This window comes from Lampetra fluviatilis, chromosome 58 (assembly GCF_964198595.1).
Source record: "Lampetra fluviatilis chromosome 58, kcLamFluv1.1, whole genome shotgun sequence".
NCBI classification, from domain to species: Eukaryota; Metazoa; Chordata; class Hyperoartia; order Petromyzontiformes; family Petromyzontidae; genus Lampetra; species Lampetra fluviatilis.
In genome coordinates, this window is record NC_136332.1 from 3,371,450 (window position 1) to 3,389,516 (window position 18,067).

An 18,067-nucleotide genomic window follows, 5' to 3' on the forward strand; every position below is an offset into this window, starting at 1 on the left:
GCGTGCGTCTGTGCGTGCGTCTGTGCGTGCGTCTGTGCGTGCGTCTGTGCGTGCGTCTGTGCGTGCGTCTGTGCGTGCGTGTGTGCGTGCGTGTGTGCGTGCGTCTGTGCGTGCGTCTGTGCGTGCGTCTGTGCGTGCGTGTGTGCGTGCGTCTGTGCGTGCGTGTGTGCGTGCGTCTGTGCGTGCGTCTGTGCGTGCGTGTGTGCGTGCGTCTGTGCGTGTGTCTGTGCGTGCGTGTGGCAGGTGTTTGAGCTGGTGGAGCGCGTGGAGGAGGTGTGCCGCAAGTGGCCCGTGGCGTGGGGGAAGCTGGGCGAGGGCAGCGTGGGGGTCGTGACCCCGTACGCTGACCAGGTGTTCCGCATCCGCTCGCAGCTGCGCAAGAAGCGGCTGTACGACGTCAGCGTCGAGCGCGTCCTCAACGTGCAAGGTGGGCGCGGCGACGGCCTCGCGGTCGTCCTGGCGACGTTCTCGCGGTCGTCGTGGCGACGTTCTCGTGGTCGTCGTGGTGACGGCCTCGTGGTCGTCGTGGCGACATCCTCGTGGTCGTCGTGGCGACGTTCTCGTGGTCGTCGCGGCGACGTTCTCGTGGTCGTCGCGGCGACGTTCTCGTGGTCGTCGTGGCGACGTCCTCGTGGTCGTCGCGGCGACGGCCTCGTGGTCGTCGCGGCGACGTCCTCGTGGTCGTCGCTGCGACGTCCTCGTGGTCGTCGCGGCGACGTCCTCGTGGTCGTCGCGGCGACGTCCTCGTGGTCGTCGCTGCGACGTCCTCGTGGTCGTCGCGGCGACGTCCTCGTGGTCGTCGCGGCGACGTCCTCGTGGTCGTCGCGGCGACGTTCTCGTGGTCGTCGTGGCGACGTCCTCGTGGTCGTCGCGGCGACGGCCTCGTGGTCGTCGTGGCGACGTCCTCTTGGTCGTCGCGGCGACGTCCTCGTGGTCGTCGCGGCGACGTCCTCGTGGTCGTCGCGGCGACGTTCTCGTGGTCGTCGTGGCGACGTCCTCGTGGTCGTCGCGGCGACGGCCTCGTGGTCGTCGTGGCGACGTCCTGTTGGTCGTCGCGGCGACGGCCTCGCGGTCGTCGCGGCGACAAGGGTCCCAGGTTCGACTCCCGACTCGAATCTCTTTCTGCGCCGTTATTCTCTGGTCTGACTGACGCTGGTGGTGAGACTCGGCCATACAGAAGGCTGTCTCTGGCGTAGGCCAGTCGGTTTCCAAGACGATGCATCATTCGTCATTATCAGGGCGCGCTTGTGTGCACGTTTACTAAAATCACCGTGTTAGCGGGTAACGCAGGAACTTGCACAAAGCGATTTATTTGGTGTTTGAACATCTTAACACAACTCTAGAAAGGATAAAGCCTACTCTTGTTTTACACCGTGCGTGCGAGAGTGAGTGAGGGAGCGGTGGTGCAGGGGTTGGCGTGCGGCGCTGCGAACCTGGCGACCCGAGTTCGGTCCCTGTTCATGTCCCACACCGGTGACTGTTATCTTACCATAATAATAAAAAGAGGGCCTGTCCCTGGCTCCTCCCCCCTCAACCAGCATATATATACGGGGTAGGATCTCTTGGAATTTCGCATTTGCTTGATACAGCGAGCGAGCTGTGACGGTTCCACCTGAATACGGAAGCTTGTGTTGCCTCCGAAACGTGATTTTTATTTTATTTTATTTTTATTTTACTTTTATTATTTTAAATTTTTTTACCTACGTGACTTTACCGAAAAAACCCAACAATATGACTTATCTTCACAAGTCCCGGGGCCCTCCCATAGGTTGGCTCGGCCTGATCCGCGTACCCGGTGCGGTGTGTAAACATCGCCACTGGGGAGACCAAGGCGGCCTGGCGTTCTACCGGCCATCCAGCCGAAATTCCTCGGCGCTTGCCCCGACAGTCTTGGCTCTACATGGGATCTTTGCCTCTCGTGCGCGCGCGCAGGCAAGCAGTTCCGAGTGCTCTTCTTGAGCACAGTGCGCACGCGGCACACGCGGCGCCACGGCACGGACACCGGCTCCGTCGCGCCGGCGCTCGTCGTCACGGCGACGGGGGAGGGCGCCGCCGCGACCGCCGAGCAGTGCCGGGACCCGCTGGACGACCTGGACCTGGGCTTCCTGTCCGACCCCAAGCTGCTCAACACGGCCATCACGCGGGCCCAGTCGCTCCTCGCAGTCGTGGGCGACCCCGTGGCGCTCTGCTCGCTCGGGAAGTGCAGGTAGTGCCCCCCCCCTCTCCCCCCGGCGGAGGATGGTGGTGGGTGATGAGGGCGGCGGCGGTGGTGGTGGTGGTGGCGGTGGTGGTGGCGGTGGTGCTGATGATGATGCTGGTGGTGCCGGTGATGGTACTGGTCGTGAGAGTGGTGGTGAAGGTGCTGGTGCTGGTGGGTGGTGGTGCTGATGAAAGTCGTGGTGGTGGCGGTGATGGTGGTGGCGGTGGTGGCGGTGGTGCTGATGATGATGCTGGTGGTGCCGGTGATGGTACTGGTCGTGAGAGTCGTGGTGCTGGTGCTGGTGGGTGGCGGTGATGATGAAAGTCGTGGTGGCGGTGGTGGTGGCGGTGATGGCGGTGGCGGTGATGGCGGTGGTGGTGGTGGTGGTGGTGCTGATGATGATGATGATGCTGCTGGTGGTGGTGGTGCCGGTCATGGTACTGGTCGTGAGAGTGGTGGTGAAGGTGCTGGTGCTGGTGGGTGGCGGTGATGATGAAAGTCGTGGTGGCGGTGGTTGTGATGGCGGTGGTGGCGGTGGTGGCGGTGGTGACGGTGATGGTGGTGGTGCTGATGATGATGATGCTGGTGGTGCCGGTGATGGTACTGGTCGTGAGAGTCGTGGTGCTGGTGATGGTGGGTGGCGGCGATGGTGCTGGTTGCCGGTGGGGTGACGGTGCTGCTGGCTGAAGTGGTTCTGACGGCGCTGGGGGTTGATGGTGGTACCGGGGGTATTATCGGCGATATTTCCACAACGCAGAGTTTTTCAGGAACACAACTACCCCACCGTGTAATAGGTGATGTTGGTGGCAAGGTCTGAATCAGAATTCCGTGTCTATCCTGGAGGAATCCGATGAGCTATAAAGTTCAGTAGGGGGGGGGGGGGCGGCACGGGTTAAGAGCGTTCCAACAACAAGCATCAGTACAAAAACACGATAGTAGTGCGGCAGAGTACGACAAAGGCAAACGAATCACACAAACAATAACACGAAACCATTCCCATCCTACCAGGCGAAACCCACGGAGGTAGTAACACTACATTTGTCAGAAGCGGCCTGCCCACAAACGATCGCTCAACAAAGTGGGCCCCGTCGTTTGGACAGGCGGTCGGGCCAACGGGTTGCTGAGCTAAATTTCGATTTAAGTTTCTTTCGTGACTGCAGGGATTCATCTTCTTGGTTCTTTCGGTAAAGTTACGTAGAAGAGAAGTAATAAAATAATAAAAATAAACCATAATAAAATACAATTCTCACGACGTTTCCGCCACAACGCAAGCAGCCGTCCTCAGGTGAAGACCAGGTACCAGGTCTGACCGGGAGACAGCGTCTGAATGCAGCCGTCCTCAGGTGAAGACCAGGTCTGTCGGGGAGACAGCGTCTGAGCGTCTGCCCCCCCCCCCCTCCACCACCACCACCACCACCACCACCGCCACGTTCTAACGCCGGCGGCAGGAAGCTGTGGGAGCGCTTCATCGGCGCTTGCCACGACAGCGGCAGCCTGCAGGGCACCACGCTGGAGCAGATCCGCGCGGAGCTGGACGGCGTGGAGCTCAAGAAGTCGTACGTGCTCAACCCGCTCGCGCCCGAGTTCGTGCCGAGGGCGCTGCGGGCCGCCGCCGCCGCCGCGGCCGCCTCTTACTTCCACTCCTCGCCCTCCGCCGGGAGCGGTGGAGGAGGTGGAGGAGGTGGTGGAGGTGGTGGAGGTGGAGGAGGTGGTGGAGGTGGTGGAGGAGGAGGTGGAGGAGGTCAGCACGCGTGGGAGCAGCTGCACGGAGGAATGTCCGACGTGATCACGCACAAGCCGCACTCGCCCTCACAGGTGCCGCCCCCGTGCACGCCTCCTCCCCCTCCTCCTCCTCCTCCTCCTCCTCCTCATCCTCCTCCTATCTTCCTCCTCCTCCTCCTGACCTCCTCATCCTCCTCCCACTCCGCATCCTGTTCCAACTCCTCCTCCCACTCCGCATCCTCCTCCCAACTCCTCCTCCTCATCCCCTTCCAACTCCTCCTCCTCCTCCTGACTTCCTCATCCTCCTCCCACTCGTACCTCCTCCTCATCCTCCGCATCCTCCTACCTACTCCCCATCCGCGTTGCCGCCGCCGCCGCTCGGCGATTCTCTCTTGTGCTCCGTGCGTTGACGCGGCGACGTGTCCGGAGTATCCGCCTGGCCTTGCCGCCTACGTTGCGATGGTAGGTGAGACGTGGCCCGCTGGCTCGGAGGTCAGAGACGCTCGCTCGCCTCCGCTGAGATCCCGGGTTTCGAATCCAGGTTGCAGCCGCTCGTGGTCACGCTGGCTTCTTCACGTGCAGGGAGTTGATGGTTTTGGCGCGGTCACCTGTGACTCGCGCAGAGAGCCGTACGTTCTCACAGAGACATATAGAGAGACCCGTGGCCTCGCATAGAGACCCGTAGACTCACACACAGACACCCGTAGTCTCACGTAGACACCAATAGACTCACATAGAGACCCGTAGACTCACATAGAGACCTGTAGACTCACTTAGACACCAATAGACTCACATAGACACCAATAGACTCGCAAAGAGACCCGCAGACTCACATAGAGAACCGCAGACTCACGTAGACACCAATAGACTCGCAAAGAGTCCCGTAGACTTGCGTAGAGACCTGGAGACTCACATAGAAACCCGTAGACTCGCATAGAGACACGTAGACTCGCATTGAGACACGTAAATACACGTAAGATCGAGTTCAAAGGGGTCTCGGAGGTAGCTCCGTGAGATCCACTTCCGTGGGCCATTCTGGAGCGCAGAAGCTTTGCAAACGCTCCGCGAGATCTGAAACAGACGGTCCATCTCGTCGCCGGCCCGGCGGTTGTCAAAGTTCGGATTAAAATGGGCAACGGCTTCCCGGTGAACCTGGACCGGGGCGGGAGGGGGGGGGGGGTGGGAGGGGGTGGGACGGTGGGGACGTTGGGGGGGGGGGGCGGGGGGGGGGGCACGTGAGGTCAGCGGCAGAGGTCGCAAACGGGTTTTGATTCCTTACCCGTACCCGGCCGCACCAGGGTCGCAAATGGGTACCCGTACCCGGCCGGGTACGGGTAGCCGGGTATCGGGTAGGGTACGGGTATCGGGTACCCGGTTGCGACCTCTGGACAGCGGTGGGTCCTTGATGAAATCTCAGCTCGGACGCAAATGGTCCTTTACCCGGCGGATCGACCCTCGCCCGGGGGGGTCCCTGCCTCCCCAAGCCGCCCGCCGCCGCATCCCCGTGGCGTTGAGGCCCGTCCACCTCCGCACTGACGTGGGGCCGGGCCCCCGAGGGATCAGCCCCCTCCCCCCCCATCCTCGCCTGAGCGAGATTGTGGGGGATGGGGACGTAGTGATGGAGTAGAGACCTTTGGCAGTGTTTGCGAGGAGTCGTCAAAGTTATTCAGTTCATTTTCGCATTTAGATTTGAACGCGCGCGCTTGTGTGTGTGTGCGCGTTTGGGGATTCATCTTCTTGGTTTTTTCGGTAAAGTCACGTAGAAGGGAAGTAATAAAATAATAAAAATAAAACATAATAAAATTAAACAATTCTCACGACGTTTCAGCCACAACGCAAGCAGCCGTCCTCATTCTTCACCTGAGGACGGCTGCTTGCGTTGTGGCCGAAACGTCATGAGAATTGTTTAATTTTATTATGTTTTATTTTTATTATTTTATTACTTCCCTTCTACGTGACTTTACCGAAAAAACCAAGAAGATTATTCAGTTCAGTTCATGTATTAGGTGTGGCCCTGTGAGCCATGCGGCTCTTGAATCGGGTGCAACCGTAACAAACAAAAACATGAACAAGAAACGTCTTAAAGTGACTAAGCGCATACTCTTAGGTTGTTTCGGTCAAGTCACGTAGGTAAAAATAAAAAATAATAGAAATAAAAATAGAAATAAAATAAAAAAATCACGACGTTTCGGAGGCAACACAAGTCTCCGTCATCAGGTGGGACCGTCACAGCTAGATTTACTGTGTCAACCTCGATATTATTTTTATTATTTATTTTTATTTCTTTACCTACGTGACTTTACCGAAAAAACTAAGAGTATGAATCCTTGCAGTCACGAAAGCTTCACATCTAGAATGACTACGCGCAATAGAAAGGAAGAACGTGTGCTTACGATCGGACGTAGGATGGAGAGTCTTGAGCGAAACACTTGGCCGTTTGGACGGCATCTCCCCATTAAGTGAACATGCGAACGTGCGTGCAGTACAACACAGCGGCTCCCTCGGTTAACAACATTTAATTGGTTCCACGAAAACCACCTTGGACCGACGTGATCGCACATTGAATATCGGAAATGCACGTCGGAGGTTTAATGAGCTACATCACAGAGTTTTAGATTTGAAGCTTTCATGACTGCAAGGATTCATATTTTTAGGTTATTTTCGGTAAAGTCACGTAGGTAAAAAATTAAAATTAATTAAAGTAAAATGATTTTATTTTTATTTAATATTTATTAATTTTTATTTTTTACCTACGTGACTTTACCGAACAAACCTAAGAATATACATCACAGACGTTTCGATCGCAACACAAGCGGTCGTCCTCAGGTGGGAAAAATTAATCCAGCAGTGAAACTGCTGAACCACGTGACTTTACCGAAAGAATCAGAGTGTATGGGTTCCTGCAGTCACGAAAGCTTCAAATCAGTGTCACTTAATTAGCTCTTTCGTCTCAATTGGTGCTAGAGGCTCAAAAGAAAGCTGTCTCTGGTGTGGACCAATCAGCTTCAAGGACAATGCATTTATTATCAGAGTGTTTTTTGTTTGCATTTTGACCACAAGTATTGTGGTTAATGCAGACGCGATTCCTCGTAATAAGGTTTTAGTTTTGTTGCCAGAATATAGGGGAAAAACCCTACTATTGTAATAGTAGCAGGTTTTTACCCTTTCAACTGGTACAAAAACTGACACCTTTATACAAGGGATCATGTTTGCAATAGCCACAACACAAGCAGTCAAAATGTAAACAAAAAGAAACAACTCTGATAATGATATGCACTGTCCTTGAAGTTGATTGGTCCACACCCGAGACAGCTTTTCTTAGAGCCTAGTCTCCATTGGTGTTGGACCAGATGACGCCAAAAGGCGTACAACTCAAAGACAGCGCACTATCAGAGTATTGAGAGCTCAGGGTAAACATTTACACTATGAGACCTCCTTTACCAGTGGCAAAATATAGTAGTAGGTTTTTACCCTTTCAACTGGTACAAAACTGACACCTTTATATTATCAGAGTTGTTTCTTTTTGTTTGCATTTTGACTGCTTGTGTTGTGGTTATTGCGAACATGATTCCTTGTATAAAGGTGTCAGTTTTTGTACCAGTTGAAAGGGAAATCACTTGATACAGCTAATCTGGCTGTGACGGTCCCACCTGATGACGGATACTTGTGTTGCCTCCGAAACGTCGTGATTTATATTATTTTATTTTTATTAATTTTAATTTCATTTTTTACCTCCGTGACTTTACCGAAAATAGTATGAATCCTTGCAGTCACGAAAGCTTCAAATCTAGAAAGGGTAAAAACCTATTACTATATTTTGCCACTGGTAAAGGAGGTCTCACAGTGTAAACCCTACTATTATCGTTGTTGTTGTTGTTGTTTTAAGTTGCCCAATTAAAGGGCTTCGTCCCCGCTTGTGCGGGCCGTCTCCCCGCTGATAACGGAGGCGCGGCAATACCAGCGGCCCCCCCTTTAAAAAAAGAAACACTTCACGGCTCCGTGATTACAAATTGCCGGGCGCTCGCAAAGCAATGACGGACTGACGCTGCAGATTTCTGCGCGAATGTCTGTGCGTGCATGCGTGGTGGTGAATGTGTGAATATTAATGTGTGCCCGGCTGTGGTGCGGGGAGCGGCGGTGGCGTTAGCGATCGGCGCGCTGCGCTCTACGCCGCGAACCCGGCGACCCGAGTTCGATTCCCGCTCGCGGCCGAGAATATCTGAACCGGTCCCGGGTCTTTCCCCTGCTAGCGTCTGATGCGGTGTGTGAACATCGCCACTGGGGAGACAAAGGCGGCCGGGCGTGGTGCTGGCCACCCACCCCCTCGTGTGCCGTGCTGACCTTCATAGGCGCTCGCTCACAGCACTTGTCCCAACAGTTTGTTAAGTCTTTAAGTCTATCGGGGGATCTTTGTGTGTGCTGTGTGTGTGTCTGTTCGCGACGTGTAAACATTTTGGTGGTGTCTGCCCCCACCCCCCCCTCCTTGCCCACTCGCACACAAAGACAAAGATCACCGGAATAGCCTTAACAGACTGTTGGGGCAAGTGCAAACATCGCACGAGGTGTTCAGAAGGCTGAGTTGACCTAGGGGTTGCCCAGGACCAGTTGAGATAATCGTCACCGGTGTTTGCCGTGAGCGGGAATCGAACCCGGGTGGCCAGATTCGTAGCGCAGCGCGCTAACCACTACACTACCGCACACACACAGACACTCAGCCCCAAATACCCGGTAATCCACACGTACTCACACACACGCACACACTCCGCTTATCTGTTTCGCCGATCTAGTTCAGACCGACTTTGCCACATATCTCACCTCGGCACATTGACGACCGGTTGGATTTAAATTGCAAACCTTGCGCTTACGAATGCTCCTATTTGAGTACGACCGTCTGCTTTGTCAAACGCCGTCTTTTCAAGTTCGCCGGTGCGGTATCGACGCCCTGAGATGGAACTCGAGTCCAGGCGTTGCGCTAACTGCTGCGTCACTGCTCCCCAAAGACAAAGATCCCCCGTGTAGCCTTAACAGACTGTTGGGGCAAGTGCTGTTAGCGAGTAGCACCTATGAAGGCCGGCACGGCACACACGAGGGGGTGGGTGGCCAGCACCACGCCCGGCCGACCTTTCTCTCCCCACTGGCGATGTTTACACACCGCACCAGGTACTCATTTGAGGTTGAGTCGACCTAGGGGAGGCCCAGGACGGGTTCAGATAATCGTCGCCGGTGTCGGCCGTGAGCGGGAATCGAACTCGGGCCGCCGGGTTCGTAGCGCGGCGCGCTAACCGCTACTGCACCACCGTTCCCCAAACGCGCACACACACACAAGCGCGCGCGTTCAAATCTAAATGCAAAGCTCCTCCGTGTCCGAGTTAATCGAATGCGACGAGGGACAGCTTGTGGCATCGGGTCTGTCGGCCCCGGGGTCTGCAGCTGTTTGCACCGCCTCCTGCTCCTGCGGTTTTGTGTGGCGCAAACGTCGTCGCGCCGTTGTGGAACAGACGGATACTAAAACTTCGATTTAAAGCTTCTTTCGTGACGGCAGCAGGGATTCATCTTCTTGGTTCTTTCGGTAAAGTCACGTAGAAGGGAAATAATAAAATAATAAAAAGAAAACATAATAAGATAATTCTCACGACGTTTCGGCCACAACGCAAGCAGCCGTCCTCAAGTGAAGAACAGATTCATTCAGACGCTGTCTTTCCGACAGACCTGTTCTTCACCTGAGGACGGCTGCTTGCGTTGTGGCCGAAACGTCGTGAGAATTATTTTATTATGTTTTATTTTTTTTTATTTTATTACTTCCCTTCTACGTCACTTTACCGAAAGAACCAAGAAGAAGATACTAAAACTGTTCGCTCTTTTTTGTTTCTTTTCCCGGGTAAGGCCCACCAAGCTATGAAGCGAACCTGGCCACGAACGGTAGCTCAGCATCGTGGCTCAACATCGCGCTGAATGCCACCGTAGCCAAATTACTCGGGAACGCGCGACGTTGATTCTGAACGTGGAGGGGAAAACCGGAAAACCCGGAGAACAATCAGCGCAACCACAGGGATGGAGAGACAGAGAGAGAGAGACGCGCAAACTCCAAATATACAGGGGTTCGGGATCGAACCCACGACCCTCCTGTGTATTCTAGATTTGAAGCTATCGTGACTGCAAGGATTCATATTCTTGAGTTTTTCCGGTAAAGTCACGTAGGTAAAAAACCATCCCGTGTATACCCGGAGGGAACCCGGAGGTAGCCCGCGCAGGACAGGGGAGAAGGCTCCACAGTCGGGAATTGAACCCCGAGGCCCTTTTGTTGGTGCGAGCCTGCGCGACCTTTGCCACCGTCCCCCCACCCACCGCCGCTCTTATTTGCATGCAGTGGCAGGATTGGTTTATTGATCTGCGTGGGGGTTGTTAGCAAGGCACTGTCATGCAAGGTGGACGGAGGAAGTTGACCAGGCGAGAACGCCGTAGGAGGCGAGCGGTCGGTGGTTATCGCACCGCGCTGCAGACCGAGCAGAGGTCGCAACCGGGTACCCCCCGATACCCGTACCCTACCCGATACCCGTACCCCCCGATACCCGTACCCTACCCGATACCCGTACCCTACCCGATACCCTACCCGATACCCGTACCCTACCCGATACCCGTACCCCACCCGATACCCGTACCCTACCCAATACCCGTACTCTACCCGATACCCGTACCCTACCCGATACCCGTACCCCCCGATACCCGTACCCTACCCGGTACCCTACCCGATACCCGTACCCTACCCGATACCCGTACCCTACCCGATACCCGTACCCTACCCGATACCCGTACCCCCCGATACCCGTACCCCCCGATACCCGTACCCTACCCGATACCCGTACCCTACCCGATACCCGTACCCTACCCGATACCCGTACCCTACCCGATACCCGATACCCGTACCCTATACCCTACCCGATACCCGTACCCTACCCGATACCCGTACCCTACCCGATACCCGTACCCTACCCGATACCCGTACCCTACCCGATACCCGTACCCTACCCGATACCCTACCCGATACCCGTACCCTACCCGATACCCTACCCGATACCCGTACCCTACCCGATACCCGTACCCTACCCGATACCCTACCCGATACCCGTACTCTACCCGATACCCGTACCCTACCCGATACCCGTACCCCCCGATACCCGTACCCTACCCGATACCCGTACCCTACCCGATACCCTACCCGATACCCGTACCCTACCCGATACCCGTACTCTACCCGATACCCGTACCCTACCCGATACCCGTACCCCCCGATACCCGTACCCTACCCGATACCCGTACCCTACCCGATACCCGTACCCTAACCGATACCCGGCTACCCGTACCCTACCCGATACCCGTACACCCCGATACCCGGCTACCCGTACCCGGCCGGGTACGGGTACCCGTTTGCGACCCTGGTGCGGCCGGGTACGGGTACGGGTAAGGAATCAAAACCCGTTTGCGACCTCTGAGACCGAGCCACCTGAGTTCCCGGGCCACGGCTGACATCGGTCCGTGCGATGTGTTTCGTGGAGCTGCACAGGAACGGGTGTGACCCGTAGGCTCGCGTGGAAATCCTTACTCGTGCCGAGACTCACAGCCTCGCAATAGTGAGCCATAGACCTGCGCGGTACGTTGTGTATTTCACACGTCTGTTATAAATGCGACCGCATCTCAAGATGCTGTAGGTAAACAGTGGGCATCGTTCAGAGGATTCTGCGAGTCTATGGGTCTCTCTGTGTGAGTCTGTGGGTCTTTGTGTTAGAAGTCTGTGGGTCTGTGTGAGTTTATGGGTCTCTGCGTCAGAAGTCTGTGGGTCTCTGTGTCTGCCTATGGGTCTCTGTGTGAGGAATCTATGGGTCTCTGTGTAAGTCTGTGGGTCTCTGTGAGTCTGAGTCTCCATGTGACTATATGGGTCTCTATGAGAGTATGGTTCTGTATATTAATATATGGATATTTGTATCACTCTGGGTCTCCAAGTGAGTTTATAGGTCTCTGCGTGTGAGTCTGTGGGTCTCAGTATAAGTCTGTGGGTCTCGGTGTGAGAGAATGAGTTTATGTTAGTCTGTCAGTCTCCGTAAGTCTATGGCTCTCTGTATAAGTTGATGTGAGTTTAAGGGTATCCATGTGAGCATGTGGGTCTCCATGTGAGTATATGAGAGGGTTATGGTTCTGTATATGAGTCTCTGGGTCTAAGTATCACTCTGTGGGTCGCAATGTGAGTCTGTGGGTCTCACTGTGAGTCTTTGGGGTCTCTGTGAGTGTCTATGGGAGAGAAAAACAGTCGGTCACAGTCAGGTGAAAAGAGGAAGATCTTGAACCTGGTGCTTGAACAGGGGCAGGCAACTCTCGCAGCTCGAATGGCTGGGCAGCAGAGGAGAATCAACTCACCACGGTGGTGAGATGTTAACTACCTCGCCTGGTATACAGGAGGTCGTGGGTTCGATCCCGAACCTGACGCCTGCTGCTGTATATTTGGAGCTTGCGTGTCTCTCTCGCTGTCTCTCATCATCATCACGGTGGCTATGAGATGTTAACAACCTCGCCTGGTATACAGGACGTCGTGGGTTCGATCCCGAACCTGATGCCTGCTGTATATTTGGAGTTTGCGGGTCTCTCTCTCTCATCATCATCACGGTGGCTAGGAGATGTTAACAACCTCGCCTGGTATACAGGACGTCGTGGGTTCGATCCCGACCCTCGAAGTCTGCTGTAAATTTTGAGTTTGCGTGGATTTTTAAATCCTTTATATTAAGTTCGCTTGCTTGCTTGCGTGCTTGCTTGCTTGCTTACGACCGTGCAAATCCTTCGGTCGTTTTTTAACCCACTTCCCGTGATCCAATCGAGCTGACATTTTCCACACAGACTCGTTGTGCGTGACAATTAATGTTCGTGAAAATTTTTTTCCTAAATTTTCCACTGTTTAGGGAAAACAAATTAAATATTTAATTACCAATTGTTTAATACTGGCAGACAATCATCTGACCCATAGGTGGCAGCCATCTCAAGCCAGAGGAAGAGAAGACTCTAGCCGCCACGCATATAAAGGATTTATAGTGAAAAACTTTGTTTTTACGGGTTTACTTGTTCTCCCGAGTCCTCCGGTTTTTCCCTCCACATTTACAGTCTGTGTGCGTTTAGAGTTATTTGGCTGCTGCGAATGTCCACGGTAATGATAAGCCACTTCGTTGAGCTTTCACTTGTGATCGCTTGTGATAAAGAGCTGTGGGCATTACCCAGTAGAATAATGAAAATAGTTTATAGTTCAGTTTCTGAGTTTTTCAATATTCAGTGTTGCGTGATATCTGCACCGACCCTTCATCTGACAAGCCTGGTGAAGTGTGCCTCCAACAACCCCCCTCCCTCCGCCCACGAGCAACGTGGTTTGTGAGGCCTTCATCCGGCAGCCCATTGATGGCAGTCCTGTAAATTTCCACTCCCCCCGCCGCCCCCCCATGAACGTTTAAACGGAATCTTAATCGTGGGATGCGTGGGGGCGGCACGCATGGGAGGAGCCAGGCATTGTGGGCCGTGTACCGTGCGTGGCTTGCACAGGGCTAGGGGCCTCCTCGCCTCTGATTAACAGCGGGCGACCATAAATCTTGAACCAATAAAAACACCTGAGCTATTTACTTGGGGTCTGTCCGGGGGGGGGGGGAAACGTTTTAACGGCTCGCCCAGATGATGCATTGTCCGGGAGCTCTTAAAGGATGGCATCCTCTTAGGAGTTGGCATACCACTGGCCGCCTTGAAAATGTAAAAAAAAAATTCAAATCTTTTTCTTGGGCCAAGGTGGCTGGGTGGCTTGGAGGTCAGAGAGTTGAGCTGCCACTGCTAAGATCCTTGGGTTTGAATCGGGGGAGCGGTCAGCTGCCCAACTGTGATTAAACCGGGTCCTTATGTGAAGTGGTGAGATGTTGACTACCTCGCCTGGTCTACAGGAGGTCGTGGGGTCGATCCTGACCCTGACGCCTGTTTGCTGTATATTTGGAGTTTGCGTCTCTCTCTCTCTCATCATCATGGTGGCTAGGAGATGTTAACTACCTCGCCTGGTCTACAGGAGGTCGTGGGTTCTATCCCGACTCTGACGCCTGCTGCTGTATATTTGGAGTTTGCGTGTCTCTCTCTCATCGTCACGGTGGCTAGGAGATGTTGACTACCTCACCTGGTGTACAAGAGGTCGTGGTGTTCGATCCCGACCCTGACGCCTGCTGCTGTATATTCGTAGTTTGCGTGTCTCTCTCCCCGTGGCCGCGTGGATTTTTCTCACGGTCCCTCCGTGTTTTCCCTCCACATTTAGCAATGTGCGTTTAGAGAATTTGCCTGCTATAAATGTCCCTGTGAACAAGCCGCTTCGTTGAGCCGTCATTTGTGATAGCCAGCTTCTGAAAAGGAGCTCCATAGCTCAGGGTGATCTTCTTGGTTCTTTCGGTAAAGTCACGTAGAAGGGAAATAATAAAATAATAACAGTTAAACATAATAAAATACAATTCTCACGACGTTTCGGCCACAACGCAAGCAGCCATCCTCAGCTGTTTAGCTGAAAAGTGTAGTCTCAGGCCAGCTACCACTGACTCACGTAGAGATGTACAGACTCACTATGTGACCCACGCACTCGCATAGAGACACACAGACTCGCATAGAGACCCATAGACTCGCATAGAGACCCACATACTGACGTAGAGACCCATGGACTCACATAGAGACCCATAGACTCGCATAGAGACCCACAGACTCACATAGAGACCCACAGACTCGCATAGAGACCCACAGACTCGCATAGAGACCCACAGACTCACATAGAGACCCACAGACTCACACAGAGACCCACAGACTCACATAGAGACTCACAGACTCGCATAGAGACCCACAGACTCGCATAGAGACCCACAGACTCACATAGAGACCCAGACTCACATAGAGACCCATGGACTCACATAGAGACCCACAGACTCGCATAGAGACCCACAGACTCACATAGAGACCCACAGACTCACATAGAGACTCACAGACTCGCATAGAGACCCACAGACTCGCATAGAGACCCACAGACTCACATAGAGACCCACAGACTCACATAGAGACTCACAGACTCGCATAGAGACCCACAGACTCACATAGAGACCCACAGACTCACATAGAGACTCACAGACTCGCATAGAGACCCACAGACTCACATAGAGACCCACAGACTCACATAGAGACTCACAGACTCGCATAGAGACCCACAGACTCGCATAGAGACCCATAGGCATTCATAGAGACCCACAGACTCACATAGAGACCCAGAGACTCACAGACTCGCATAGAGACCCACAGACTCGCATAGAGACCCACAGACTCACATAGAGACCCACAGACTCACACAGAGACCCACAGACTCACTTAGAGACTCACAGACTCGCATAGAGACCCACAGACTCGCATATAGACCCACAGACTCACATAGAGACCCACAGACTCACATAGAGACCCATGGACTCACATAGAGACCCATAGACTCGCATAGAGACCCACAGACTCACATAGAGACCCACAGACTCACATAGAGACCCACAGACTCCCATCGAGTCCCACAGACTCACATAGAGACCCACAGACTCACATAGAGACCCACAGACTCACACAGAGATCCACAGACTCACATAGAGACCCACAGACCTGCATAGAGACCCATAGGCATTCATAGAGACCCACAGACTCACATAGAGACCCACAGACTCACATAGAGACTCACAGACTCGCATAGAGACCAGCAGACTCGCATAGAGACCCACAGACTCGCATAGAGACCCACAGACTCGCATAGAGACTCACAGACTCGCATAGAGACCCACGGACTCGCATAGAGACCCACAGACTCACATTGAGACCCACAGACTCACATTGAGACCCACAGACTCACATAGAGACCCACAGACTCACACAGAGACCCACAGACTCAAACAGAGACGCACAAATTCGCATAGAGACCCACAGACTCGCATAGAGACCCACAGACTGACATAGAGACCAACAGACTCGCATAGAGACCCACAGACTCACATAGAGACCCATAGACTTACATTGAGACCCATAGACTCACACAGAGACCCATAGACTCACACAGAGACCCATAGACTCACATAGAGACCCATATACTGACATAGAGACCCACAGACTCACATAGCGACCCGTCGGCATTCATAGAGATCCGTACAGTGACATAGAGAGCCATGGACTCTTATATGACCAGGTTCTCATACTCGATTCGAAGCTTTCGTGAGTGCAGGAATTACTCTTTGGTTCTTTCGGTCAAGTCACGTAGAAAATCAAATAATTTAAGAATACGACGTTTCGGTGGCCACACAAGCAACCATCATCAGGTAAGAATGAGTGATAAAACACAGACACGGGGACAGCATAGGCAGACACACGTGCAGAGAGAGACACACAAAGACACACATCACCAAGGCAAACAGAAGCCGTGTTTGTCTTGGTGATGCTTGCTTGTGTTGCAAACGAAACGTCGTGTTATATTATCGTTTGATTTTGTTTTCTACGTGACTTTAGCAGGCTCTCGTGTCTCGTGAATTCATGGTCTCGGCCGAGTGACCAATGACCGCATAACCCCCCCCCGCTCCCCAATGATGTTATTGGTTAAATCCCAACCGAGAGAATAAAAAATATCGGCTTGGCTGCCACGCGACGAACGTCGGTGGTCACAGCGGCGGCAGGGTGGGTGGGAACGTGCCACCCACCACCCCCCCCCCCCCCCGTGACACTGGAGGAGTTTGCTCGAAGGAAGGACCCGGTGGGGGGGGGAGGAGGAGAGTAGTTCTGCAATGTCCACTTCCGCGGGCGCCGTTCTCGAACCGTGAGTCGGTCGCCTGCCGCTCGGTTGGTGTCCTTCCGAGAGGAAGCTGCCACGCCGCGTGGAGCGACGCTCGGGGAACGGAATGAAAGGAAGGGGTTTGGGTGGGGGGATGGAAGGTGCAGTGGGGGGGGGGCACGCACGGGCAAGAGAGCCCCCCTGAGGCTCGCTTAAGTCGTGCGTCTTGAGCAGCTTGCTGAGCAGCTTGCTGAGCAAAGCCAATCCTCTTGGCTGGCCATCGGACAGAAGACGGTCACTCGCAGTCGCTCGCCCCTTTCAGATACGTCGCTTCTGCGGCCGTGTCCGGAACACTGTTCCTTCCGATATCAGGAAGCCGCTGGGAGCTGCGATGCACTTTTTGAGTGTTTGTCACCGGAAAACCCGGAGACCAATCCGCGCGCCCACAGGCATGGAGAGACAGAGGCCGCATGTACCCGTCGCGTCCTGATTGATGGGGGGGGGGGGGGTACAGACAACACGGGGAAAGCGATGCACTTGCAAATCATCTTCACCGACAAACTCATTTCTTTAAAATTACTTTTACTGCGTTTAATTTGTCCTTCTCACCCCCCCACCTGCTCCCCCCCACGCGCGCACCTCCGGTTAGCCGCGGTCGGCCACGTACGGTGCGAAAGAAGTTTGGCGTACGTACACGCACGTGCACGTACACGTACGTACACGCACGTGCACGTACGTACGTATGTACACGTACGTGTACGTGCGTACGATCTGCGCGCGCTTTATTTCATTTCTCCAGCGGGGCGGCGGAGGCGCACAGCACGGCGGTCGTAAACGCGCGCGGTGATAACTGGCGCGCGCGCGGTGGCGTTATTCCCGCGCCAACAAAGCGGCGAGTGATGGTCAATCGTAGCTCATTGTTATTGGTGGCTCGATCAACCGACGGTGAAATTGTTGGCGCGTAAGCCCCGGTGCGTCCGTCCGTCCGTACGTCTGCGAGCGGTGCGTTGGGTGCGAGTTGAGTAGATTTTCTTGAAAACTATTTTATTTTTCTTCTTGGTTCTTTCGGTAAAGTCACGTAGAAGGGGAATAATAAAATAATAAAAATAAAACATAATAAAATAATTATAGTAGTAGGTTTTTACCCTTTCAACTGGTAAAAACCTACTACTATATTTTGCCACTGGTAAAGGAGATGTCTCATAGAATAAAATAATTCTCACGACATTTCGGCCACAACGCAAGCAGCCGTCCTCAGGTGAAGAACACCACCAAGCTTGGCAGTGTATATTTAAGTATATATTTAAGTATATACA

At 53.8% G+C, this 18,067-nt stretch overlaps 1 protein-coding gene across 1 annotated transcript in view; it reads left to right on the top strand.

Annotated features, from left to right (window-relative positions):
- LOC144950519 (putative helicase with zinc finger domain) overlaps positions 1-18,067 on the top strand; it is a 110,860-nt gene that overhangs the window by 84,548 nt on the left and 8,245 nt on the right. Inside the window, exons 18-21 of the mRNA XM_078880657.1 lie at positions 244-427; positions 1,933-2,206; positions 3,649-3,872; positions 3,927-4,015. Coding sequence (XP_078736783.1) covers positions 244-427; positions 1,933-2,206; positions 3,649-3,872; positions 3,927-4,015 — 771 coding nt within the window. The remainder of the gene's footprint in view (positions 1-243; positions 428-1,932; positions 2,207-3,648; positions 3,873-3,926; positions 4,016-18,067) is intronic.